Here is a 25,881-nt window from a genome sequence, read left to right on the forward strand (position 1 = left end):
CAGTGAGTGAGTGTGGGGACGGCTCCTGATAGTGGCTTGTTGCTGAGCCCAGCCCTCGCGGCAGCCGCCATTTTGAAGCCTGGTTGCACTTGGAGCAAAACTAATGCGGTGGTGATCGCGGCCTGCGATTGTGGCTGGGTGCAGAGATTGCCTTGCGGCGGCGCTGGGTTTTATGGACCTTGACTGCGGTGGTGACAGCAGTGACTGATACTGCAGGCCCTGACGAGGGCGACTTGACTCCTGGGACCTCGAGGTGTTGTGGGAGCCCTACACATAGACAGTTTCTGAGCCAGGCTGGGCCCCTTGCGTGAGGAGTTCGGAGCAGAGGGGCTGTGTTACACATTATAGACGCTGCGTGTCTGGAGGGGGAGCATCGCGGCTGACTGCTGCTTGGCGCCATTGTGGTGAAGCGGGGCACAGGATCACAGGAGCGGCTGTGCCCATTCCTGGGAGCTCACCAGTGTGGACTGGTCTCAGGCGCGGTGAGCGAGTAGACCACCAAAGCACGCGGAACAACACTAGAGCGCTCTGACTGGGTGCAGGCGCCGGCGGGATAGAGCGCTTTGATGTCCAGCAGAATAGCCATGGGTAAAAACGACAGAACGCAAGCCAAACTCACCTTTGAGCAGCGCCGGACCATGGGGACGGAGGTGCCTGCTACAGAGGCGTCCCCGAGGGGTGCCACATCTGACGGATCTGTGGGCGCCGATACCTGAGAACTGCTGGTATCCATGGAAAAAGGGCTACAAGACAGTATAGCGACCATTGGAACAAAAATCGACGCCCTGACATACCGCATGGATCACATGTCGGAACGTGTTGACAAGCATGCTGAACGTCTTGAAATGGCGGAAAGGCGATTGACAGAGGCGGAGGAGGCGCAGACGGAGTGGGACAAAGACCGTTAGCAGTTTGGCAGACTTTTGCAGATGATTCAAGACCAGTCCGAAGATTTGGAGGCGAGGTCACGGAGATCCAACATCCGCATCACGGGAGTGGCGGAGACCACAAAGACTGGCAAAATGGAGCTTTTCGTGGAGAAACTCCTGAAGGTGCTACTTGGAGAGGAGGTCTCTTCACCTATGTTTATAGTTGAGAGGGCCCATCGCACCCTAGGACCTAAACCGAAGCCTGGCGCATTCCCCCGTCCCATAATAGCGAAACTTCTGAACTATCGAGATAGGGACACGGCGCTCCGCTTGGCCAGGGACAAAGGCAAGCTGCAGTATGAAGGCATGGATATCTCACTCTACCCGGACTTCACTGCTAGAGTACAGGAGGAAAGGAGGCAATTTGCTCCTTACAAAAAACAGCTGCGCAAATTGGGATTGGACTATGCCATGATGTATCTTGCGAAGCTCCGGATCAACAAACAGGGACACTCGCATTTCTTTACGGACCCCAGGGAACTCCAGAAATCTTTGAAGGAATGGTCCAGAGAGCGCAGGAGCGGACAGAGGAGCAACCGAGACGACACCAATGCTTCCTCGCAAATGGATGAGCAAGAATGAACGTGCAGTGACAGTGTGCCATGGGCATAACTATGTTATGATTGGATCCTTTCCCTCTTGTTGGCTCACGCATCACCCTGAGCAGTAAGCGGTAGAGCTGTTACGCACTGACGGCACCCAATGGACTGTGCCCTGGAAGAGCCCAGTAGACGCCCTGGTGGGTGAGACCGCTCTGCTTTATCTCTGTATTTGGGAGGGCCGGGAGGGTTCCTCAACCTGAGCTGCTGCCTCACGCCAAAGATTAAGTTAATTGGGGAGGTGGATCGGGGTGCAGAGGATCCTGAGTGGAACCGGATTACGAGTAAAGGGGGGTAGAAAATACCTTTGAACTTATTGATCTGGGACTCGTTTATGGCACTGAAATTTCAGCTGGGGCTTGGCACAAGGGCGCGTCAGCTTTGTAGTTGTGGGCTGGTGGATAACTGCTTCTGGCTGGCAACGTCTGCCCTTGTGCTTTTGGCCTTACGGCTCTGGTGAGAGTCAGTTAAGGGACTGTTTGAGTCTGTTTTTTCTGGGGTGAAGGGGGGTGGTTCTGGGCTCTGTCTGACCAGGTTGGGGGAGGCCGACTTTGGGTGGGGGGGGACTATGTTGGGGATTGTAATTGCTGTCTTGACTGTGGGGTTTTGAAACTAATGCTAAGCAATGTGTTGCCTGATTTCAAGTCTAGAGAGAGCGTGCGGCATGGTAATACAGCTATCTGCGCCCTATGGTGGTCACTGTTGGGATGACTAATGCTATTGGAGGGAATTCCTCGCGCAATCTGCAGGAATTGAAGATGTTGACGTGGAACGTGAGAGGGCTCAATGATTACCGTAAATTGCGGAAGGTACTCAGTTACTTGCATAGACACCATGTTGACCTTGCTCTCCTCCAGGAGACTCACCTTCCGCTTACTAGCAGGATGCTGCAGGCCAGGGGACTTGGGGGACACATTGTGGCGGCGGAGTTTACAACACACTCCAGAGGCGTACTCACCTGGGTCAGCCCTACCTCTCAACTAAAACTGGTACCACTGGTGTCGTACCCGGAGGGTCGTTTTGTTATAACTAGGTGTGTGGGCAGGGGTCTTGATTTACTTGTGGTTAATGTTTACGGACCAAATTATGATTGCCCTGACTTCTACACAATGCTGTCGACACAGTGCAGAACACACGTTTCCTCTAGAATGCTGTGGGGAGGTGATTTCAACTTTGTATTTGACCCTGACCTGGATAGGTCGGCGGGACCTGCCCGGAGGCCAGTGGCCTCGGCCTTGCACATGAAGGCGGAACTGATTAAATTGGACCTGGTGGACGTGTGGAGAAGTAAGCAACCCACGAAAGGTGGTTTCACTCACTACTCTGCATTCCACAATATCCACACCAGAATAGATTACTGGCTAGTGTCTCAGGCTCTAATAGATAGTATTAGGAGATGCGAGGTGCTCCCCCGTACCCTCTCGGATCACTCCCCAGTACTGCTGCACTTAGTGATTCCAAGGAAAACAATTCCCCCCTTTACCTGGAGATTCCCTCCCTACTCCCTACTGGATGATGCTTTCCGGGGTGAACTGGCGGACGATATAGACACGTTTTTTTAAACAAACCTGGGGACTGTTGACAGTTTTCAGACTGTGTGGGACGCTTTTAAGGCCTACATCAAGGGTATGGCGATGTCCAAACACTCGAGTGTGCTTAAATCTATTAGACGTGACTTGAAACCGCTTGAATCCCAACTGTCCGATTTGGAGGGGCATCTACTGGGTGGCCCCGATGCTAACGCCGACTCCCAAATCAAACTTCTGCTGACGGAATACCATGACCTAGCCGACAGGGAAGTACAACACATGGGCAAATACGCCACGGCGCGAACCTACGGGGAGGGGGAAAGACCGGGCGCGCTTCTAGCTAGAATGATACGCAGTACCAGGAGACCCCTGGTGGTGGACGAACTACTCACGCCAGAGGGTGAGGTTATCTCAGACGAGGAGGAGATCCTCCAAACGTTTAGGCAGTACTATGCTGAGTTGTACAAGTCCAGATCGCTGCGGGTTGAGGAGGAGATCGATGACTACCTCGAGCATATTGCCATGCCATTTTTGCCGGATTCAGACAGGGAATTCTTGATGTCTCCCATACAGGAGGACGAGATATTGGAGGCACTGGCGAGCATGCGATCGGGTAGTGCCCCGGGAGCGGACGGTTTGACGGTTGGCTTTTATAAGTCATTTAAAGACAAGCTGGTCCCACACCTGATTACCCTCTTCGATGATATCTGCGAGGAGGGTAGTATGCCCCACTAAATGAGGGAGGCCCTACTTATCACCATCTTAAAGCCTGGGAAACCTCCGGATTCTTACAGTTCCTACAGGCCGCTCTCCCTGTTAAATGTGGACGCAAAAATCTTTGCTAAAGTACTGGCCACACTGTTGGCGCTCCTAGTACCGGACCTGGTGGCTCCTGAACAGGCTGGTTTCGTTCCCAATAGGAACCTGACATATAATATCCGCACAGTGCTAGGGACTATGCAACACGTGCGTCAGGAAAACACTGCCTTAACAGTTTTCCTGGATATGGAAAAGGCCTTCGACTCTGTGGAGTGGCCTTTCATGATCAGAGTCCTTAGGAAGTTGGGTTTGGGAGAACCATTCTTGCAGATGCTGGGGGCCTTGTACTACCGGCCCACAGCGAGGCTGAAGATAGGGGATAGAGTAACGGACCCGTTTGATATCAGCAGAGGCACCACACAGGGATGTCCTCTTTCGCCCCTTCTATATGCGCTGGTGGCGGAGCCGTTGGCTTGTGCAATCAGAGAATATCACAGCTTGGAAGGTATTAGTTTTCCAACGTATAAAATAGGCATCTCAACGTATGCTGATGATACTCTCCTATACGTCCGCGATCCGGAAACGAACCTCTCAGCCGTTCTGCGAGAGGTCGTGCGTTTTGGCGCTCTCTCCGAGCTGAAAGTGAACTGGGATAAGTCAATTGCCTTCCCACTGACGCCCGTGACTCAGCCCTTTGACATGGAGTACCCCCTGAAATGGACCACTGATTCAGTCAGATACCTAGGCATACATCTACACACTGACCCGGATGTTTTAGTTAGGGAAAATTATGGCGTAGCGTACGCTAGACTGGTAGAGGATGTGGACGCATGGTGTAAACTACCGCTGTCCCTAATGGGCAGAATAGCCATCATGAAAATGATAGTACTGCCTAGGTTCCTATTCCTCTTCAACAATATACCGGTGGTCCTGTCAAAGGCTTTCTTCAAACAGCTTACGCAGGTGCTTACCAGGCTGGCATGGGGGGGTAAACAGCCTAGAGTTAAGTGGACGACGCTGCTGCTCCCTTGTGAAATGGGGGGGCTGGGGGCCCCTGATATGGAAAGATATTACCGTATTGCGCAAGCAGCCCATTTACACTCGTGGATCCATGGGGACCAGCGCATACCACATGTGACTTTAGAACGCTTGTTTGCGGAGCCTCCCCCCCTTCCGGCCACCGTCTGTCTCCCGGAGGACCGTGCCATTGGCCAACTAGACTCCCTCAAGTCTACCAATCATGCATGGCACACGTTGACCCGTGCGCGAGACTGTAGATTCTTGTATTCGCCGCAAATGCAGATCGACTGGGCACTGTGGCGGGGTCCACTTAGGGAAAAACTAATCTCCAACCTGAACAAGCTGGGCGTTGCACACCAACAGATCCAGCATTCCAAAGCTAGAGAGGAGTGGCAAAGAGATTTGCAGCTGCCGATCGATGACGACATGTGGAGATACTGCTGCTCTAGCACGAGAAGACTTTCCCTTAATGGAAGGCATAGACTAGTGCACTTTAAGTTTCTACAGTGGGTATACTATACACCGGAGAGGCTGCACCGATACAGACTCAGGCTGTCGGCGGAGTGCGACCGCTGCCACACGCCGGTTGCAGATTTTATCCACATGGCGTGGTATTGCCCTGGAATCCAGAGATTTTGGGCGGAGGTTTTCTCAGAGCTCAACACGATTCTGGGCTCGGAGTTGACTATTGGTCAGGCGTTGGCGCTTCTGGGGTACTCTAAGCCACTTCCGTCTTCCCAGCGTCGACTTGTAGATATGGCACTACTGGTGGCCAGAAGGGTAGTTGCCCAGTGTTGGATGAAGGGACCACTTACCACCAAGAAGAGATAGGCGGGTGATTTACTCTACTGTTGCACTCAGTCAGAACTTTATAGTGAACTACTCCCCCCTAGGAGCAGGCCCAAAAATTTCTGGGGCCTCTACCAGGCATACATACAGCAGAGTGAGGAGGAGAACTCGGATGGCAACGAGGCACTGGACCTCCTGGAATCCCCAGAGGGTCAGGTGGAACAGTTGACGTAGTTTCTTTCGGAGGGGGCTGCGGGAGGGGGGGGGGGTACTTGGTAATAGCACATGTAGAGTCCCTTCCAGGCAACCTAGATCAAGGAGCAGGGATCCCGGGGTGATAGCTGTAGGTGGTGACGTATGAACTTGCCGATAGTACTGATTAGAGTACACTACTAGGAACATCATTGCTGGCACACGGGGGAGGGCAAGGGTTGGTTGGGGTAGCTAGTTTGTTTCTAGACCTTTTTTCATATACCTAAGGTTTTGGGCACGAGTGAAAATCAGATACTTGCAAACACTCATGGGCCTATATATTCTACTGCATGGATGCGACTAAGCACTGTTGACTCTGCATGTCTGCTGCATTGTACGCCGCCGGGCCCCCGGGATGCCGGCTAAATGGCTGTGTCCAACATAATTATGCTATGCAGATAAGTTGCGCTGTTTTGACTAAACATACGAGATTGTGGGATATGCAATGCATGCTATGTTTCATGAAGAATAAAGGTCTTTAATAAAAAAAAAAGCTGGGCATTCCTCTGTAACTCTATACAAACTTCTATAGCCAGTCATTATTCACCACCAGAAATTATGTTTCATTGTTTCTGTTTTTCACCAGTGCTACAGAGGAATATTCCATGCATCAGTATGCTCCTCCCACGTCATATAATTGAATATTCCTACAAACATTCCTTCATCTTCAGGTCTACAGTAGTTACTTTCATTTTGTTCAAATCTTGCATTGCTTGCAGTACAGGGGCATTTTTACCCCAGATACAGATACTTACTTCATCTCAGTATAATAATATGATCCCAAAAGCCTCCCCTCCTTTCACTGTGTACTAGGTCCTAAGTCACAGGCGTTGGTTCAAACCCCCTCTTCATACAGTGACTTACTATAGTATCACACTTCTTTCATTCCCTGAAAAGGCTTACCCCAGGCTCACTTTTCTCCCTTGTCAGTCCGAGAGGATGAGTGATACTTTCAATTCTTATATCACTGTCAGCTGGCAGTGTAGTATCAGGAGCAGAGCTTACCTCCCCTTCTGTGTAGTGGTATAAGCAGGAGTAAAACAGCGTGGTCACAAGAGGCATGAAGAGAATGGACGTCTTTCTTGGAAGCTTACGGAAGATTTCATCCTGCCCAGAAGCTTCTATACGTTTGTCATTTGCCTGAAAATATAACCCAAAAAAGAAATTTGTGAATTTACTTTTTGTTTCTTGTACTATCTGCTACATAGGGGGTGTGCCAAAGATAAAACATCAATATGCTCCTGTACTCCATTCTCGAGACAAGATTGAAGTGCAAATAAGCCATTCTTGTGTCCATTAGCAAGACGCTGTTATGCATGGTCAATCAGAGGACCCCATAATCTTACCTCTTAAAGAAGAACCGAATTTCAAGTTTGTTACTGCTCTGTTTAACAAATAACAGTGGACAGCAATTCGGCAATTCCTAAGGAGGGTGTCTCCAGCAGCTGACCAGGCAAACTGGAAAATGCCAGGTGTCCGGAAACATGCAGCCAGAAGGTGTAAGGTCACTCCTTCAATGGATGACAAAACGTGCAGAGGTCTTCTGTGCAGCAGTATTAACATTGTGTGTGTGTGCTTTATGCTGACAATTGAAAGGTTTGTTCAGCCGCTCTTGAGATGTATCTCTAAACCTGCAGGATACATATTGAAATTCTGATAACTATTTCGGTGATGAGGAGCGTATGCGTTGAAGACTTCACGTGGTAGTCAGATGTTTTATATGTTGTAGTAATCAATTAAAAAAAATATTTAAAATATATATTGGATAGTGCTGACTTAAATGCTTATTCTTACGAAGAGGATATCATTAGTGTCAAAAATTTAGATTATAATAACATACATTTCTCTGTTTCCAGTTCAGAAAGTGCTTGGCTATCTTACTCATTTGTAGGGCGAAGAATGAAGGCTTAATGAATTTTCATAAAATAACAACTGAGTATTTAATGAATTTAAATTACATTGTTACAAAGAATGAGTATTACCAAAATTAGCAACAATTTTCATAAGTATTACAACTAACCAGCCACGGAATACAATTATTCAGAATGTGAACTATAAAGAGAAAGCTTAAAACTGCAACTGGAACAAATGATTTTTCAGCAGTTTTCTAAACTGGCATGGGGTAAAGGGATGAAAAACAGCATAATAAAACCAACGGTTGATTTGACAATCACACTGCCAACTCTGAAAACTACTGTTTTACTAGTTTGGCTTCCAACAAAACCATGGCCCGCTCCTAGATATTGTGAAGCTATGCTATAGCGTGTATAAATAGATATTTCCCAAATACAGCGGACAGTCAACACCCATATTTTGATTACGCTTGGACACAAGGCAATGTTGCCCATTATCTTGCACCTTCTTTACTCTGGAGATTGCACTATTATTAGACCTGTGAAAAATGAGACTTGAAGAATGGAGTATAGGGGTCAATCATCAAAAACTTGGAGAGTGACTTCTTCTACAAATTCAAACAAACAAATACAAATAGTTTCCAACAACAAATGCAGCTTCAATATCAACCACAAAATGTAAAATCTCACAAATCAATATTTAATGGAATGTACATAAAAACGAGTACTCATATGGTTGTCAATAATTGAGCTAGATACATGAATAACATTTTTCAATTAGAAATACATGAAACATTATATACAATCTGGATACTAAAAGAGGGTATTATGTCGACACAGAGCGTTGGTGGCTTCTTGACCTTTACTCCACCTTCTACAGGACCGCTAACTAGTTAAAACCTCGAATGTTCTCCAAAATACCACAATGTGTATACTGAAGGTGCAGTTCTTTTGAGTTTCTTCCTCAATTGTTAAAGATACAGTCTGTTTTTAATCCATATGAGGTAAAACACTAGTATTTAGGACGTTGTTAATTTTAAACACCCAGCTCAGAATTTGTGTGGGTAAACAAAGTTTAGCAGGTTTACCGCTCCCTTCCTACAACAAGTGAGATAGTCTAAAATGGAATGACGGATTGCACTCCAGCCAGGACCATACTTTAGAAGACTGTGAAGCACTCGAATTTTGCCTCAAATTATCCCATCATTATACTTTTAGAGGCACCTTCCTCTATAGAGCAGCAGGCCCGAAAGGCCCTTTTCCAACACAAATTAATAGTATAATAGAAAGTGGTATTTGCTCTGACTCCTATACCATTCTAGGCGACTTTAACTACCATCTAGAACTACCCCTGGATCCTGATACCTCTAACTTACTTGACTTCATGAGAGGGGGTAACCTAGAGCAACTGGTGAAGGGCGCCACTCATCTAGCTGGTCACACCCTAGATGGCATTTTCTCTAACAGTCTCCAAATCTCAACAACTAAAATTCTGCCATTAGTCTGGTCTGATCACTCAGCAATTTTCTTTGAGCTTTCAATACCGGACTGCAAAATGCAGAATTTAGCCGTTAGCTACACCAAGAATAGAGCCTGGAACAAGATAAAAGAGGAGGATCTAGTTCAAACTCTGACTCCATCACCCCCATTCCCAGCAATCTAGATGACGCCACCAGAGCTTACACTAAATGGCTGGAACCTGTAGAGAATAAGTTAGCCCCTTTAAAAAGCCTCAGCCATACCAGACAACATCCCTCAGCCCCATGGTATTCAAAGGAGTTGAAGGACCAAAAACTGGCCTGCAAACGGCTGGAAAGAATATGGAGGGGGGGCTATAAAGGAAATGATAAAGGAATACAAAGCAGGGCTGTCACTCTATAAACAACTTCTTAAAAGCTCAAAGCAAGAATTTTTAGCAACAAAATTGCTTCTGTAAAAAATTCCCCCAAAGAACTTTTTAAAATTGTAAAATCTTTGGCTCATCCTCAGACTCCTCCAACAGTGGCTAGTCAGGAGCTCTGTAACAAAATGGCTCAAAGCTTCTTTGACAAAGTCAACAACATTTTCCAAACATTTTCGTCGTCTGACCATAGCACCAGTCTTAATGACGGTTGGCAGGCTACTAATTCCGATATGCCTAATCTCAACTCTTTTTCCAACTTAGAGGTAGCGGATACTCTCAAACTACTGAATAAAGCTAAATCAGGCTCCTCAACAGATCCGTGTCCATGCTCAGTTGTAAAAATGGCAGCTGGGCCCATTGCAACACAATTGACCAACATCTTTAACAGCATTTACCAAGAGAGATATTTCCCCAAGTATTGGAAACATGCATCCATCTTACCTCTCCTAAAAAAGACGAATTTGGACGCAGGTGAACCCAATAATTTTAGACCTATTTCTAGGCTACCCTTCCCCGCAAAACTCTTAGAAAGTAGCCTGAATTCCCAACTGAACAGGTTTCTACAGGACTCACAGGCCCTTGACCCAACCCAATATGGGTTTAGAGAGGCCCACAGCACAGACACGGCACTCCTGAAGTCCACTGGATCACGGGGGGGGATCAGTACTGATTATGCTGAAATTATCTGCGGCTTTCGACACGGTCCATCACAAGTTGCTGATGGACCGGTTGGACAAGTTAGGGATCAAGAACAACGCATGGAGGCTTCTTGAATCATTTCTCACAGATAGAACCCAAACTGTGACACTAGATGGATTTAAAGCCAAATCTTTTTCCCTGCCGTGTGTTGTGCCACAGGGTTCATCACTAAGCCCAACGTTGTTCAATGTTTATGTATCATCTTTAGCTCCCCTAATTCAAAGCTTTGGGTTTGCCTTAACATCATACGCGGATGACACCCAAATCGTTGTGACTCTACTACCGGAGAACCTACACGAAACCGCAACAAGGCTGAAGGAATGTATGAAAGCAGTAGGAGACTGGATGTTCCAGAACTGTTTGAAGCTCAAATCCGGTAAAACGGAGGTGGTTCTCTTTGGAAATGACCCCACCTTTTGAACCCCTAGCTGTTGGCCAGATGAGATGGGACCTTTACCTTTCCCTATAAAACAGGTCAAGAACCTTGGAATCTTGATCGATGAAGAAATTAGTTTTAGGGACCAAATAAACCAGGCTGCCTCCACCACCTCGTACATCCTTAAGTCGTGCAAAATAATCATGCCCCTGCTGCCCAAGGATGCACAACAAACTTTAGTATCTGCCCTCATAATGTCTAGACTAGACTATTGTAACAGTCTTTACCTTACAGTTCATAAAGCATCAATGAACAAACTGCATATGCTGCAAAATGCCCGGAAATAATTACGGGAGTTATGGCGGAGTAAAGACGGCAACTTGTTGAGCTGACTGGAGCTGTTGAAGACTGAACAGCGAGGGAGAGCAGAGCGAGCGTGAACTTGTTTTAAAACGCTGGACTCAGAAGTTGAATGTCTATTAGGATCCTGGGAGCGTGTTGATTTCAAGACAATTACAGTTTACAAGTTCTGGAATTTTATCAATTGGTTTTTTTGGTGCTTTTTTTTAGAATCACACAATTAGTCCAACTTTGCGGGAAGTCCACGAATATGGTTTCTCTTAAAATAGTGGTGCTTGGTCCTGATGAGAACCCTGGTATCCATTGGGGGTTTGAAACTCGTAGACCTTTTGTTTTTGACTACCAAACAATTATTATAAACTTGTGGCCTTTCTGGTGCACTTTTTGAACATAATCTTATGTCTAAAAATTCAAATTGTTGTGATTATTATTTTGTAAACGTGCATCACAAAATTTGAATTTACTATTGTTTTGTTTGGTTGGTGGTAGGGCCTTTCCACAAGTGTGGAAAAAGTTATATTGGCCCAGAGGACTATTGTGGTGTGTAGTGAGTATGGTGATTGAATGGAGTTGGAGTGACTGAAGGAAGATGGAGTGAATGTGAGAGTTTGATTGCACATGATGTGGTAATATATTGAAGTCAGTAATGTAATAAAGAAATCTTTTATATGTTTTTGATGTATTGTATGTACCAGTATGTTTCCCTTATGTTATAAGCAAATAAGAAATTTTGATATTGAAATAAAGGCTACTGAAGAGCTTATGGATGCATAGTTTGAGCATCTTTGCACCATTTATTCAATTGTTATCAGTATTGGCATTTTGGTTGTAGTTTTGGTTTTGCAAAATGCAGCCGCCAGACTCCTAACAGCCACTCCAAAATACAAATCCATCACAACCAAAATAAAACAACTTCACTGGCTCACTGTCAGTAATCGTACTAAATTCAAGTCACTCTGGCTTGTATTTAAAGCTCTTCATGGCATAGGACCACATTTTCTTCAACAACGCTTTACCTGGTATAAGCCCAACAGAGTATCACGATCAGCTGACCAAAAACTCATCAGCATCCCTTGAGTAAAAAAAGCTAACTGGGGCGGAAGGAGCTTCAGGATCAATGCAGCAAAATCGTGGAACTCACTACCACTGAACATTAGAAATATTCCTAACCTCCTGCCCTTCAGAAGGGCACTGAAAACGTGGCTTTTCGCAATCTAACTGGCTATCCCCACGCCCAGCTCACAGCAGGTCTTCTCATAGCGCCAGGACACCTTCGGGTATCAGTTTGCCCTTTACAAATACAAATAACATTAACATTAGCAAACAAGAGGCAACGTATTGGCAGCCTGCAATATTTCTGATGGTTCTGAAATTAGCAGAAACAACAAGTTGTGCAAACCGAGTTGAAAAGACAGAGTTCTGGAGAATGGGGGACATTTTACAACATCCAAAAAAGATGCAAAGGTAATGGACTGGTGACCGGCTCCACTAGCAGCAGATTACACTAATCAGCAATAAGGGAGTGTTTCATAATTATGCTGTAAAAAACTGAGTAGCTAGGTATGTGCTTGAGAAACTGTCCAGGTTGCACAATTTGTGAGACAAAAATTATGGGCTGGATAGTGTTTGTTAAGATGGGTGTTTACTCAAAATTCTGCTGTGTTTGTAAACTCTCCCTATAGGAATCCTGCTAGATTATCAAGTCTATGGACACAGCTCTCAGCAAATATATCTAGGGCAATGAATGGTGTTGAAACGTCTGAATAAGAAAAGTGTTTTTTCTGGCACAGATAAACTATTATTTAATGCTAAACCTCACCATACTGTGATTTCCCAGGGGCTGCAGATCTGTGGTTTATTCGAAGAACCAGGTCTTGAGGTCCTTCCTAAATTGGAACAGTGATGGGGATTGCCTGAGGTGGAGGAGCATGGAGTTCCAGGTCTTGGCTGCAAGATAGGAGAAGGATCTTCCTTCGGGTTTGCTCCCGTGGATCCATGGGACGGTGACAGTTGTGCAGAGCTGAGGTGTCTGTTGGGTGCGTGGAATGAGAGGTATGCTGGTCCGGCGTTGTGGAGGGCCTTGTATAAATGGGTGAGGAGCTTGAAGGTTATTCTTTTGTTGACTGGGAGCCAGTGGAGTTCACGCAGGTGTTTATATGATATGGCTGCGGCTGGCAATGCTTAGGACTAGTCTGGCTGTAGTGTTTCGAACGTTCTAGAGCTTCTGGAGGAGTTTCTGGGCGATGCCAGGGTAGAGTGTGTTGCCGTAGTCGAATCTGCTGCTGATGAGGGCGTGGGTGACAATCTTTCTGGATTCAGTGGGGATCCATCTGAAGGTATTTTGGAACTTGTGGAGCGTGTTGAAACATGATGAGGAAACAGCGTTGATCTGGCGGTTCCTGAGTCAGCGAGGAGTCCAGTATGATGCTGAGTTTGCATGATTAGTCAGTGGGTGTGGGGGATATTCCTAGTGCAGCGGGCCACCAGGAGTCGTTCCAAGAGGAGGGGGTGGATCCCAGGATGGGGGCTTCTGTCTTGTCTGATTTGAGCTTCAGTCAGCTGTCTCACCCAGGTTGGGACTGCTTTTAATACTTTGTGGAAGTTGTTCTTGGTGACTGTGGGATTGATGGTGAGTGAGAGGATAAGCTGGGTGTCATCGGCATAGGAGATTATGTTGAGTCTGTGGTTTCTGACAATGGTTGCGAGTGGGGCACTGTAGACGTTGATGTGCGTGGGACTCAGGGGTGAGCCCGGGGGCACTGCGCAGCAGATCTCTGCAGGTTCTGAGAGGTATGGTGGTAGTCTGACCTGCTGTGTTTGGCTGGTGAGGAAGGGGTGGATCCAGTCCAGGGTTTTGTCGCGGACACCGGCGTTGTGGTGTCTTGTGCTTATGGTGCCGTGGGAGCCGGTGTCGAAGGCCACCAAGAGGTTCAGGAGTAAGAGGGATGCAGTTTCGCCTTGGTCGAGGAAGGAGCAAATTTCGTCAGTGAGGAGGGAAGTCTTGGTGCTGTGGTTGCTTCAGAAACCGGATTGGAAGATGTTCAGGATGTGGTTTGCTTTGATGAACTTGGCAAGATGGGCATCAATGGCTCTTTCAATGACCTTGGCTGGAAAGGGAGCAGTGAGATGGGCCTGAAATTCTTGATGTCCATCAGGTCCGTAGAGGGCTTCTTCAGCAGTGGGTTTATCACGTCGTGTTTCCACTCATTAGGAAAGGTGGCGGTTTCGATGGAGCAGTTGATAGTGCGGCATAGCTTGAGTGCGATGGCAGCTCTGTGGAAGAGTTGGTGCGGACAGGGAACTGATGAGTCTCTGGAGTAAATGCTCATGGTCTTGAAGGTGTCATATGTGGTGAGTGGGTTCCAGCTGATCAGGAACTGCTGGGGGGAGGATGGCGGCGGCAGCAGGGCCACTAGGATGGACTTGGGCGGCAAAGCTGTTTTATCTTGTGGTAGAAGAATATGCAGAGTTTGTTGCAGAGGTCTTGAGAGGGTGGGATGTCTGTGGTCACACTGTTGGGCTTTGTAATTGTGTGCGCTGGTGTTGATTCTGACTTGGAGGGCTGTTTTCTTTGTGGTTTTGATGAGGTGGTGGTGTGCGGTGGTGGCTGCTTTGAAGGTGGCGTGGGCTTCCGGGGTTTTGTTGTTCCTCCATCTCTTTTTGAGCCACCTACAGGTGCTTCTGGACTCTTGGTGGGCAGGGGTGAACCAGCTTGCTTTCTTGCGTGCTGCGGTGTTGGTATCAGTGGAAGCCAGTGGAGGGGTACTTCTGAGGAAGGCGGTGAGATGTTATTCGGTGACTTTGTTCCAGCTTCTGCGGGAGAAAATTGGGTGTGGTGGTGTACTATAGGTTTGGTGAAGGACAATGAATACTGTGAGGGTCGGTCCAGAGGAGCTCGTGGTATGGCTGAAAATCATGCAGTCGCTGGGGGTGAAGACCGGGTTGAGCGCATGTCCTGCTGTGTGTGTAGCGCGAGGTAACAAGCTGCTTAAGTCCTACATTGGCGAGGTTCTCTAGAAGGGATGAGGCGTTCTGGTCGTTGGGGTTGTCCGGGTGGAAATTGAGGTCGCCAAGTAGGGTGTAATCTGTGAATGCGAGGGCATGGGATGCGATGAAGTCAATGATGGCATTGGTGATGGAAGCCCGGGGTTGGGTGGTCTGTAGATAAGGGTGCCACGGAGGGTGGTGTTTGGATTGGTCTGGATCAGGAAGTGGAGGTGCTCCATGAAGGTTGTCGGGTCGTCTGCGTGGGTGGTCAGGCGAAGGGTGTTTTTGTGGACCAATCAATCAATCAATCAATCAATCAGAGTACTTTGTAAAGCGCGCTACTTACCCATGAGGGTCTCAAGGCGCTGAGGGGAGGGGGTGCCGCTACTGCTTGAAGAGCCAGGTCTTGAGGAGTCTTCTGAAGGCGAGTAGGTCTTGGGTCTGCCGTAGGTGGGTAGGGAGGGTGTTCCAGGTCTTGGCAGCGAGGTAGGAGAAGGATCTGTCGCCAGAGGTTGTTCGTTGGATACGGGGAACAGCGGCGAGGCTGGCGGAGCGGAGCTGGCGGGTGGGGGTGTAGAAGCTGAGTCTGCTGTTCAGGTAGGCTGGTCCGGCATTGTGGAGTGCTTTGTATGCGTGGGTGAGGAACGTGAAGGTGATCCTCTTGTCGACGGGGAGCCAGTGTAGGTCTCTCAGGTGGGGGGTGATGTGGGTGCGGCGGGGGACGTTGACGATCAGTCGGGCGGAGGCGTTATGGATGCGTTGTAGTCGTCGTAGGTGTTTGGCTGGGGTTCCTGTGTAGAGTGTGTTGCCGTAGTCCAGTCTGCTGCTGACGAGGGCCTGTGTCACCGTTCTTCTTGTTTTGGTCGGGATCCACTTGCAGATCCTGCAGAGCAAGTGGAGGGTGTTGTAGCAGGAGGAGGAGACGGCGTTGACCTGTTTAGACATGGAGAGGGAGGAGTCGAGGATGAATCCTAGGTTGCGTGCATGGTCGGTGGGTGTCCGTGCTGTTCCCAGTGTGGTTGGCCACCAGGAGTCGTCCCAGGCTGAGGGGGTGGGTCCGAGGAGGAGTACCTCCGTCTTGTCCGAGTTCAGAGATGGCTGTTCCTCATCCAGTCGGCGACAGCCTTCATTCCCTCGTGGAGGTTGGTTTTGGCGGTGTGCGGGTCCTTGGTGAGGGAGCGGATGAGCTGGGTGTCGTCAGCGTAGGAGATGATATTGAGGTCGAGTTGGCGGGCCACTTGTGCGAGGGGTGCCATGTAGACGGTGAACAGCGTTGGGCTGAGGAATGAGCCCTGGGGGACTCCGCAGATGATGTCGGTGGCCTCGGATCGGAAGGGCGGGAGGCGGACGCTCTGGGTTCCTCCGGAGAGGAAGGACGAGGTCCAGTCAAGGGCCTTCTCTTGTATTCTGGCTTCTAGGAGGCGTGTCTTTAGAGTGCGATGGCAGACCGTGTTGAAGGCGGCTAACAGCTCCAGGAGGATGATGGGTGATGTTTCGCCGTTGTCTAGTTGGCGCCTGATGTCATCTGTGGCGGCGATGAGGGCTGTCTCGGTGCTGTGGTTTCGTCTGAACCCGGACTGGAACGGGTCTAAGATGTTGTTGTCTTCCAGGTAGCGGGCCAGTTGCATGTTGACGATTTTCTCGATGACCTTCGCCGGGAACTGGAGCAGGGAGATGGGCCGGAAGTTCTTGAGGTCCTTGGGGTCCGCCTTGGGCTTCTTGAGGAGGGCGTTGATTTCGGCGTGTTTCCAGATTTCCAGGAATGCCGCTGTTTCGAAGGAGATGTTGATGACCATCCGTAGTTGGGGTGCGACGGCAGGGTCTGCTTTGTTGAATGCGTGGTGTGGGCACAGGTCTGACGGAGATACTGAGTGGATGGAGTTCATGACCTTGCGTGTCTCATCGTCGTTGACGTTGGACCAGGTCAGGCGGTTGGCGCTGGTGGTGTTCACAGGGAGGTGGGGTCTGGCGTAGTCAGGGCGGTCATGGTGTTGAAGCTGTCAATGTCAGCGATCTTGCGGTGGAAGAAGATGGTCAGTGAGTTGCACAGTTCTTGTGAGGGCGGTATGTCATTGGCGTTGGCGCTGGGGTTGGAGAGTTCCTTTACGATGCTGAAAAGCTCTTTGCTGTCGTGTGCATTGTTTTCCAGGCGGTCTTTGAAGGAGGATCTCTTGGCTAATCTGATGAGGTGGTGATGTCTGCGGGTGGCGTCCTTGTGGGCTGCGTGGTTGTCCGGAGTGCTTTCGTGGAGCCATATCTTCTCCAGTTTCCGGCATGCACGTTTGGTGGTCTGCAACTCGTCGGTGAACCATGTGGCTCTCTTGCTGACGTGGTTGTTGGAGGGTTTCTTGAGTGGGGCGAGGGTGTTGGCGCAGTCGTCGATCCACTGTCTGAGGTTGCGGGCTGCGGTGTCTGGGTCGGTGGGGTCGGTGGGTGGGTTTTGGGCGAGGGTGGTGATCAGCTGGGGCGAAGTAGCTGTTGGGTGCGGTGGTGCGTGGTTGGTTTATTGAAGGTGTGATGCTTTTTAAGATATGTTTTTACGAAATAAAGCCTATTGACTGACTGAAGGTGAAATGGAGGCAGCGGTGGTCGGTCCAGTGGAGTTCGGTGGTGTGATCGAAGGTGACGTGGGTGCCTGTGGAGAAGACGGGGTCTAGTGTGTGGCCAGCGGGTGGGTGGGTGCGGTGACGAGTTGTCTGAGGCTGAGGTTGTCGATCCGGGTTGGCGTTGTTGTTGTTCTCGAGGTGGAAATTCAGGTCCCCAAAGAAGATGTAGTCCGTGGAGGCGAGTGCGTGGGTGCTGGCGAGGTCGGCAATGGAGTCGCTGAATTGAGCTCGGGGTCCGGGGGTCTGTAGATAAGTGTTCCTCTGAGGGTGGTATTGGGGTCGGTGTGGATCAGGAAGTGCAGGTGTTCGGCGGTGTTGAGGGTGTGGTCTGTGTGGGTGGCGACCTTGAGGGTGGACTTGTGGACGATGGCTATTCCTCCTCCGATTCTGTTGGCACGATCCCTGTGGGTGATCTTGTAGCCGTCCGGGATGGCTATGGCGATGTCGGGCGCCAAGGAGTCCTTCCACCAGGTCTCGGTCAGAAAGGCCACGTCTGGGGCGGAGGTGTTGAGCAGATCCCAGAGCTCGACGGCGTGTTTATGAGCGGAGCGTGTATTGAGGAGTATGCAGCGGAGGTGGTTGGGTCCAATCCTTGGAGGTTTGGTGGCTCTGTCGCAGGTGAAGCTGCAGGTGTGGCAGGAAAAAGGGCCTTGAGTCCATTTCGGGGCGGATTGGAAGTAGGTGTGATTTCGGCTGGCGTTGAGTGCATAGAGGGTGCTGGCGTCTTAGCAGAGTCTGGTGTTGTGGCGTTCGTGGGGTTCTGGAGCTGGACGCGGTCCAGGCTCGGATTGGCTTGCCTTTGGCGCGCCCGCTGCGCAGCCTCCATAAGAGAGGGATAGGGAGGGAGGAGCAGCTGGGAGGCGGGAGCGGGGAGGCCAATGGGGAGCAGGGGCCGGGCCGCAGGGATGCAGCAGCGGGAAGGAGCGGGAAAAGAGGCGTGCAGCAGGGAGCAGGTACGAGGCAGCTGGCGGTCGTGTGGTGGCGTGGGGAGCGTTGCCGCCCCCTGGTCAGTTGGCGTACTTGCGGATGATATTATAGCCACCGAGGGCAGCGGTGGCAAAGTCTGGCGCTGAGCTGGGGTTAGTCCAGGTCTCATTAAGGAAGGTGACGTCGTGCAAGGTGGAGTTGAGGAGGTCCCAGATCTCTATTGCGCGTCTGTGCAGGTATTGAAATTTGAGGAGGATGCAGTTGAGGCAGTTGGGTGCGGTGACGGTCGACTGGGCAGTTGGTGGAGCTGGAGTGCAGAGGTGGGTGAAGCTTTAGCAGCAGCGGTGGCAGGTGAAGGGGCAGTGGGTGTCATTTGGCAATGACAGCTGACAGGCCGTGTTCCGTCCGAGGTTGAGGGAGCTAGATTCATAGCGGTGGTGGGTCCGATGACCAGGGTCCATGGCACTGGGCATGGTCCAGGCGCAGATAGGCTTAACTTTGGCATGCCTTTAAGTAGTGTGAGGGGGAGGGCTGGACAACTGGGAACACGGAGAGGGAAACGCTGCGCTGGAAAGGAGAAAAGTGGCAAAAAAGAAAAGAACAGCAGAAAAAAATGTGGAAGAAGAAGGGAAAGGAGTCCTAAAAGGAGGGAGAGAGGGCAGAACAGCAGCAGAGCAGAGATGCTCTACCATTGGACCACTAGGGATGAGGCGCAGGCAGAAGCCTTCGGGCGGAGGAGGGCCTCAAACTCACTACCCAGCAAGGGTCAGTGGGTCTGCAGGGCAGCAACTACTAGGTGGAGCTGCACAGGAGGGGACCAGGTCACTGACAAGATTCATGGTAAACAGATGCTGCAGTCCAGTTCAGTTAGGCTGCAAAGCAAGATACAAATTAGCACATTTCCAGATTGTAAACAGAACATATCTCACCCATAGAGACTGAGCAGCATTGAGCCGATAAGCCCAAAGATATGTCTCAGATGCCCACAGGTACAGTTATACCAATAGAATGTAGTAAAGTGACCAATGATAGTTAATGTGCTTACATCCATAGAGGAGTGCTTGTATTTGTGTAATTTTCAGAAGAGCGGCTATTTGGCAAAACGTACACATTTCCTTCAAAAGCTTAGTAGCATGCTTTCCACAGAGGTAATTTTAAAGGAGAAATAAGTTGGCCTGCCTATAGTTACAGGCATTTGTGCTGGTGATGATCTGGTGAGAGCCAATGCTGCTTCAGAGATTCATGGTAAGATGATCAAGGCAGAGTATGTACCTCAATGATGATCTGTCGCTCCAATAATGTATAGTGATCCTGGACATGAACCCCATCCTCAGCTGAAAAAGGCAACCTGATTAGAACAGATAAAACATGGATTTTAATTAACAAATATATGCAGTGCAAAGTGATGGACATACAGAAAATATGTGACAGTTAAATATCAAAAGAAAGACAGCCCCACCCCAACTGTATCCATCGTATGTACCCTCTGATAACCCAATTGATCTGAGGCTTCTCTGTTTCAGCATTCAAATGTAAGGAAACCACAGCCCTGCTCTGAGCAATATAAGACTACTACAACCCTGCATTTCTAACCATCACACACTCAGGCCTCAGCACAGTAGTGTAGATTCTCAAACGGATCTTCTAAGCATCAGGACATTCATGCCCCTTCTATTTAAGAAACCCAGACCGAAGGACACCATAATCAAGCACCTTTGTTGCATGAGTTATGACTCTGGCGTAACTCTATAAAGTGTGCTTTCCCACTCAGGTGACATGGGTGAACTTGGTTCTATTCACCAGCGATTAATGTGAAAGACAGGTTATTGTAGCCCTACAAAACACTATACAATGTGTCATTGACATAGAAGTATTGCTTTTGGGTTACTAATAATCCCATATAGGTATAAAGGGCAACATAGTAACAGTCACACACCTTATCTCATTATTCACAGTATCACTCACACTGTAGCAAGAAGAATGAACACTTTTAAATAAAAGCATTTATCACTGCAAGAGTAATCCATTTCTTAGTACATCTAAAACACCTGCAAAGAATGTTATAACAAAACAGCAAGAAGGCACTTTGTAAATAACAAGAATAAAATGAACACGTCCATCATTGTTAAAATTTCATTTAGAATGTCATTTAGGACCTAATACCTTAACATCTACTTCTACGCGGTATAATAAAACAGCATGGAAGGCAGAGCTACTTGCAATCTACAGTTTCTTTAGGGAGAAGAGATGGCCAGCATATCTTGTTGACAGCAAAGGCTGTCCTTATCAGCTAAGAACATGTTCCCAGTAAAGGGCAAACGCTCGCTGAGGTGGCAGTCGGTGCGGTCATCCTCCGGGACTTGGCTTTATCAGCTTCAGGCATCAGGCGAGATGTAACATCTGTGAAGTGTACTGGCAGTAGGTGAGAATGTCTCTGTCAGAATCTCGGGCAATAACCTGGGCGAAGGACCTCTCCTCACAAGTGGTAGAGGAGTAGTCCTTATATACTAAATCTTATCAGAAATTAGAATTTCTGACATACGTTTGGGAGAGTCTGAAATACATTATGTCCATCCCAGACGTGTCCTTATCAACATAGACGGTAAAAGGATGTCGATTAAGACTTCATTATTTTGGTTATATGTCTGTATGTGTTCTTATTTAACCTTGATATGGTGAAGAGTAAACATCTAACTCAGACTAATGTTGCATTTAGAGCCTTATTACGATGTTGGTCGGAAAGGCTCCGAACGGCATTCGGTTTGTCCAAATCCGTATCGGGCCGAGTCATTATTCATTGGTTGACTACCAAGTTCACTTCATTCCTCATCAGATGACATGTCAACATTGTCAGGGACACCCGCATCATACGTGTGATCTTTACAAAAACCATGCAGAGCGTGCTCATAGTTGAAAATCTTCGTGTTTGATGGCGCAGCAATTGGTTGCTTGTCTGAGGCACTCAATGATAATTTTGGCTCCTCTCCAGTGGGCTTGAAAGAAAACAATGAGTATAGCCACTCATCAAAAGCTGCTTCGAAAAGTGCAACCGGTGATAATGCTCTGTTATAGGTAGCATCCTGTTGAAAGGACAGATGCATTACTCAGCATTGCTTCTAGTGCTCATATAGAGGTTACATAATCATTTCCATATCAAGATAAGCCACCGGGTGCTGCTCCAGATGTAAGTCCAAGATGACTTCAGTCGGACAGTTTATGCATCAGGACACAGGTTTTACGTGTGTAGAGTCCTTTTAGTGAAAGGTAAGCATCCAGTACTCGCTCAGTTCAGATAGCCAAGCATGTCCCATGTAGGTGCTAGAGTCTCTCTGCAGCTTTGTTAATCTGGATATGTGTACTCCATGTTGTTGATTTCCTTGTCGAAACAGTAGAATGAATGATGATACCACAGGCGATAAGCAGTATGATGATTGGAAGGCCTCCAAAAAGGCTGGAGAACAGAGAATGGAAAAATGACGGAATGAGTCCATTTACCGCTTAAAATGCAGTCACCAGACCCGATCCAATGTTCTTAAAAAGGTGTACAACACCAGTTGTCACAGACAAATTGAATGCCGTTTGTCCGATATCTACAAAATGTGTTGAGTACTGCATTTCTAATAGCCTCAGGATTTCTGAAGCAGTTCTGACTGTCTGCAGATTATAAATGTCTACCGATGAAGTAAAAGAGACTTCTTTTTGTAACAGAGCAGACAACAATTTGTTTAAATTGGCAAAATGCATAGCTTTCATACTTATACTAGGCCAAGGGATGTTCCTAATGCTATTTTGAGGTAGAGGATACAAAGTTCTTCCACAATGCTGCATTATTTCTGAAACTGTTATCAAGTAGGACTGGCCGGGTTCCAACCTACAGCAAGTAGCATTTGTTAAAAGTAAATGACAACCGTTATTCACAAGTTCATGATGTGTGTGAATGGATGCAATGGAGGAGACAAATAAAACACAACTTAACCCTGGCATCAAAGTACTACACATTTCTTCCAACGATATGGTGTCACACAGAAGGGAGTGTCCAAGGGAATTTCTGCAATTTGCGGTACTACTGTACACAGAGTCATCTTCATTTTCTTTAAAGCATATGCGAGAAAATGGACACAACTGTGAATTGTGCATAGTTTCATACTAGCCAATGGATTTATATTTTTGATAGTGAAATGAAAAGTTGTAATGGGCAATGAAACAATGCTGTGTATTAGACAGTGGAGTGTCACTGACTGAGAACATTCTCTTATTAACCCTTTTGCTGCGGTGGCTATTCCGCCGCAGCGCTAATGGGGCGGGGCGGCCGCGCGGCGGCCGCATGCTGGTGACAGAACCGCTCCGTCACCAGCCGCGGTTGAGCTGTGCTGGTGACGGAGCGGTTCCGTCATGACCCGCCCCGCTCATTAGAACGGCCGCGCAGGCGCGAAATCAGCGCCGCGCAGGTGCGGCGGCCGGGCCATGACGTAACCGCTCCGTCATCAGCACAGCCCAACCGTAGCTGATGACGGAGTGGTTCCGTCATCAGCAGGGGAGGGGTTAAAGGTGTCCAGACTCTTGGATTCCATATTCTGTGGAGTGGTAGGGAACATGCCAGGGTGAATGTGGGATGAGGAGGCTTGGACCACCAAGCTCTCCGTGGTGGGGTACTGGGTAAGGAAACTGAGATCACCAGGAGAAAGGGCGATGGCGATGGCGGTGGGCAAACGTCATATTTACTGGAGCCCCTGTGCAGGGCTTGGATCAGGGCCCAAGTAGGATGTCTATAAGGTCTTCATTAAATGGAAGTAAGGGTTCTGAGGGAGTAACTCCCAGTTGAATCACCTCATTAAAAACATTTGTCTTGTCTGCCACTAAGGGTAAGTTAAGGTCCAGGACGTCAGCCGCCCTGAGTATCATCACAGCAAGAGAGGCTCCCTCCTCCGAAGCCACAATAGGAGGGGAAACAAGGCCAGTGTCAGGAGAGGTATTCAACCCACTGGCCATCCTCGTTGGTGATGGACGCGACGTTGGATGGGGCCCATCTGGCTCCATGTTCGAGTTGGGTATTATGTTGGGGATGGTGCTGCCTATGGGCATCGGTAGTGCCTGGGAAGTCAGCAAGTACTGAGGAAGGTTTGTATCCAGTGAAGGATCCTTGGGGCCCAACTGGCGCAGAGGGTGAACCCCCGGCATGCTTCCAGTGAGGCCCCTTCCCACGCCCATAGGGCACGAACGCCCAAAAAAGAGGCGCACGGCCTCATAAAATTCCTTGAGCTGTGCAGGGGTCACTTCGGCTCTGGGAAAATCAGGAAAGCACGGTTTGGACCAAAGTTCAGCCCCCACCAACTTGTGGGGACTGGAGTGCTGATGCTCCCACATCTTGTGGGATGACTTTGACAGATGTGGGAGAAGTCTAAGAGTGTTTGGACTTCTTCAATTTCTTGTGCTTGTGGGACTTACCCAAATTCCCCAATGACTTTGAGTGTGACGAAGATTGTCGGTCTGGGCTCCGCAAATGGCTCTGGACTTCCCATACAAAAAAGACCTTGAGTGTCGCAGAGCTGACCAACGTAAGGCGGCGAGGAGCTTGAGGAATCATTCGCTCCCTCAGCATCTTCTGGTGCATCGCAAGGCAGTCTTCACATGCCTTGGAGCTCTGTACTGGCTCCAGGCACCACAAACACACCAAGTGGACGTCTGTCACAGACATTTCCTAGTGACAGGCCCTACATGGTTTGAAACCAGTCAGATAATTGGGTGACATCATCACACCAGGAAATTAAATCTCGGAAAAAAGGTTGTAAAAAAGTTGAAAAAGGTCAGTCAAAAAATGACTGAGGGGTAGCTCAATCTGGACCAGCACTATCTGGCGCAGAAAGAAAAAAACGTATGTTACCGCACTGAGTGGCGCATATAGGTACTGCATGCGTCACTTCCGGCGCTGCAGAACTTAACAACGACACCTACTGGCGCTCAGGCGAATTGCTTGAAAATCTTCCAGATCCAGTCTTACGGCTGGGGATATTCAGAGGTAGGAAATCTACAGCTAGAAGTCTCTATCAAATAAACTTTATATATCACCAGGGCACAAGTCAAGGGTACACACAGGTAGATGGCATTGACCCACTCTTTTCACAGGGTGGATACCGTCTACCATGCCAAGAGATTGGGTCCAACGGAAACATGACAAATTAGTCCCAGCGTAATTTTTAGATACTGGCACACATTCAGCAGCACCTTTACATTATCTGCTTTCATTCCAAGCAGTAACATGCAGACGGGGAAGGGCTTATCAGATTCAGATTACAGCCTTCCACAAACAAAGGAAGAAGTTAGGGCCAAGGGGCCATCAGGCATCCTTTTGTTGGATAATCCTGGCTGAGAGCTATCTGGACCCTCACATCTAGATGGAATGAAGGGGAAACAAAGGCTCACAGCTCATTACTTCACAGGTACTTGAGACAGGCATGCTTTTGACTTTGTTAGTCCCTGTACATAAGAGATATGCATGCACTTTAAGGATGTCAAATGTGTTGGTCTATCCCAGAAATTACAGAAATAACGATTTAAATACCATTTTGTTGGCTATAGTGCTGCTCATCCCATTGCAGGGTGTCAGAGCACTTTACATCACAGTACACATTATACATTGACAATACATCGTATGTGTATAAATCAATGTGCAGGATGTGTTACATAAGACAGTGAGGGTTACAAGGTGTAGGAACTACACGTCCTTCATAGCTTAAGTAGCATAGCAAGTAACAAAAGGACCTCTGTGTTAAAAGCAGTAACTGAATTACCCATTTAATTTTTTTTTTTAATGTCATCTGCGTGTTACATAATGTGCTTTGCAGGAGACATTAGCACTCTATGCTACTTTGATTCAAAACTAGGACTAGACAAATCACAGATCTCTTCAGCAAATAAGTTAACCTCCAGAGTGATCTTACCATTATTATTATCCTGTGATATAGTTGGTACCCATAGATCTCTGCAGCAGGTGCCTTAACCCCATAAGGCATTTTAAAATGCAGACTTTCCAACCAATTAAGAAGAACAGATTTACTGCCACATTTCTCAGTGTTGCAAATTTCTTTGTGGCAGGGTTTTAAAACATAAATGTATAAGTTGAGGTCCAGATTTTCAGTTGGGGTCGAGTCACTTTTTTGCCACAACTCCGACGAAAAATCTCATTTGTTAACAATTGGAATGTGCTCAAACGTAGTCATGATAGACCTGCAAAACATATTTGTGAGGTCTTAAGATCTGATGTCACTTCTTATGATGTCACTTTTTGGGAGGTTA

The 25,881-nt window shown here is 48.2% G+C and overlaps 1 protein-coding gene across 2 annotated transcripts in view; it reads right to left on the reverse strand.

Annotated features, from left to right (window-relative positions):
- The window catches only part of VIPAS39 (VPS33B interacting protein, apical-basolateral polarity regulator, spe-39 homolog), a 309,783-nt gene that overhangs the window by 60,502 nt on the left and 223,400 nt on the right, over positions 1-25,881 (reverse strand). For both annotated transcript variants that reach the window (XM_086937557.1, XM_086937558.1), the window contains exons 13-14: positions 19,861-19,936; positions 6,883-7,017 (exon numbers count right to left, since the gene is read on the reverse strand). In XM_086937557.1, coding sequence (XP_086793683.1) covers positions 6,883-7,017; positions 19,861-19,936 — 211 coding nt within the window. The remainder of the gene's footprint in view (positions 1-6,882; positions 7,018-19,860; positions 19,937-25,881) is intronic.

Source organism: Lissotriton vulgaris, chromosome 9 (assembly GCF_964263255.1).
Source record: "Lissotriton vulgaris chromosome 9, aLisVul1.2, whole genome shotgun sequence".
Lineage (NCBI taxonomy): Eukaryota > Metazoa > Chordata > Amphibia > Caudata > Salamandridae > Lissotriton > Lissotriton vulgaris.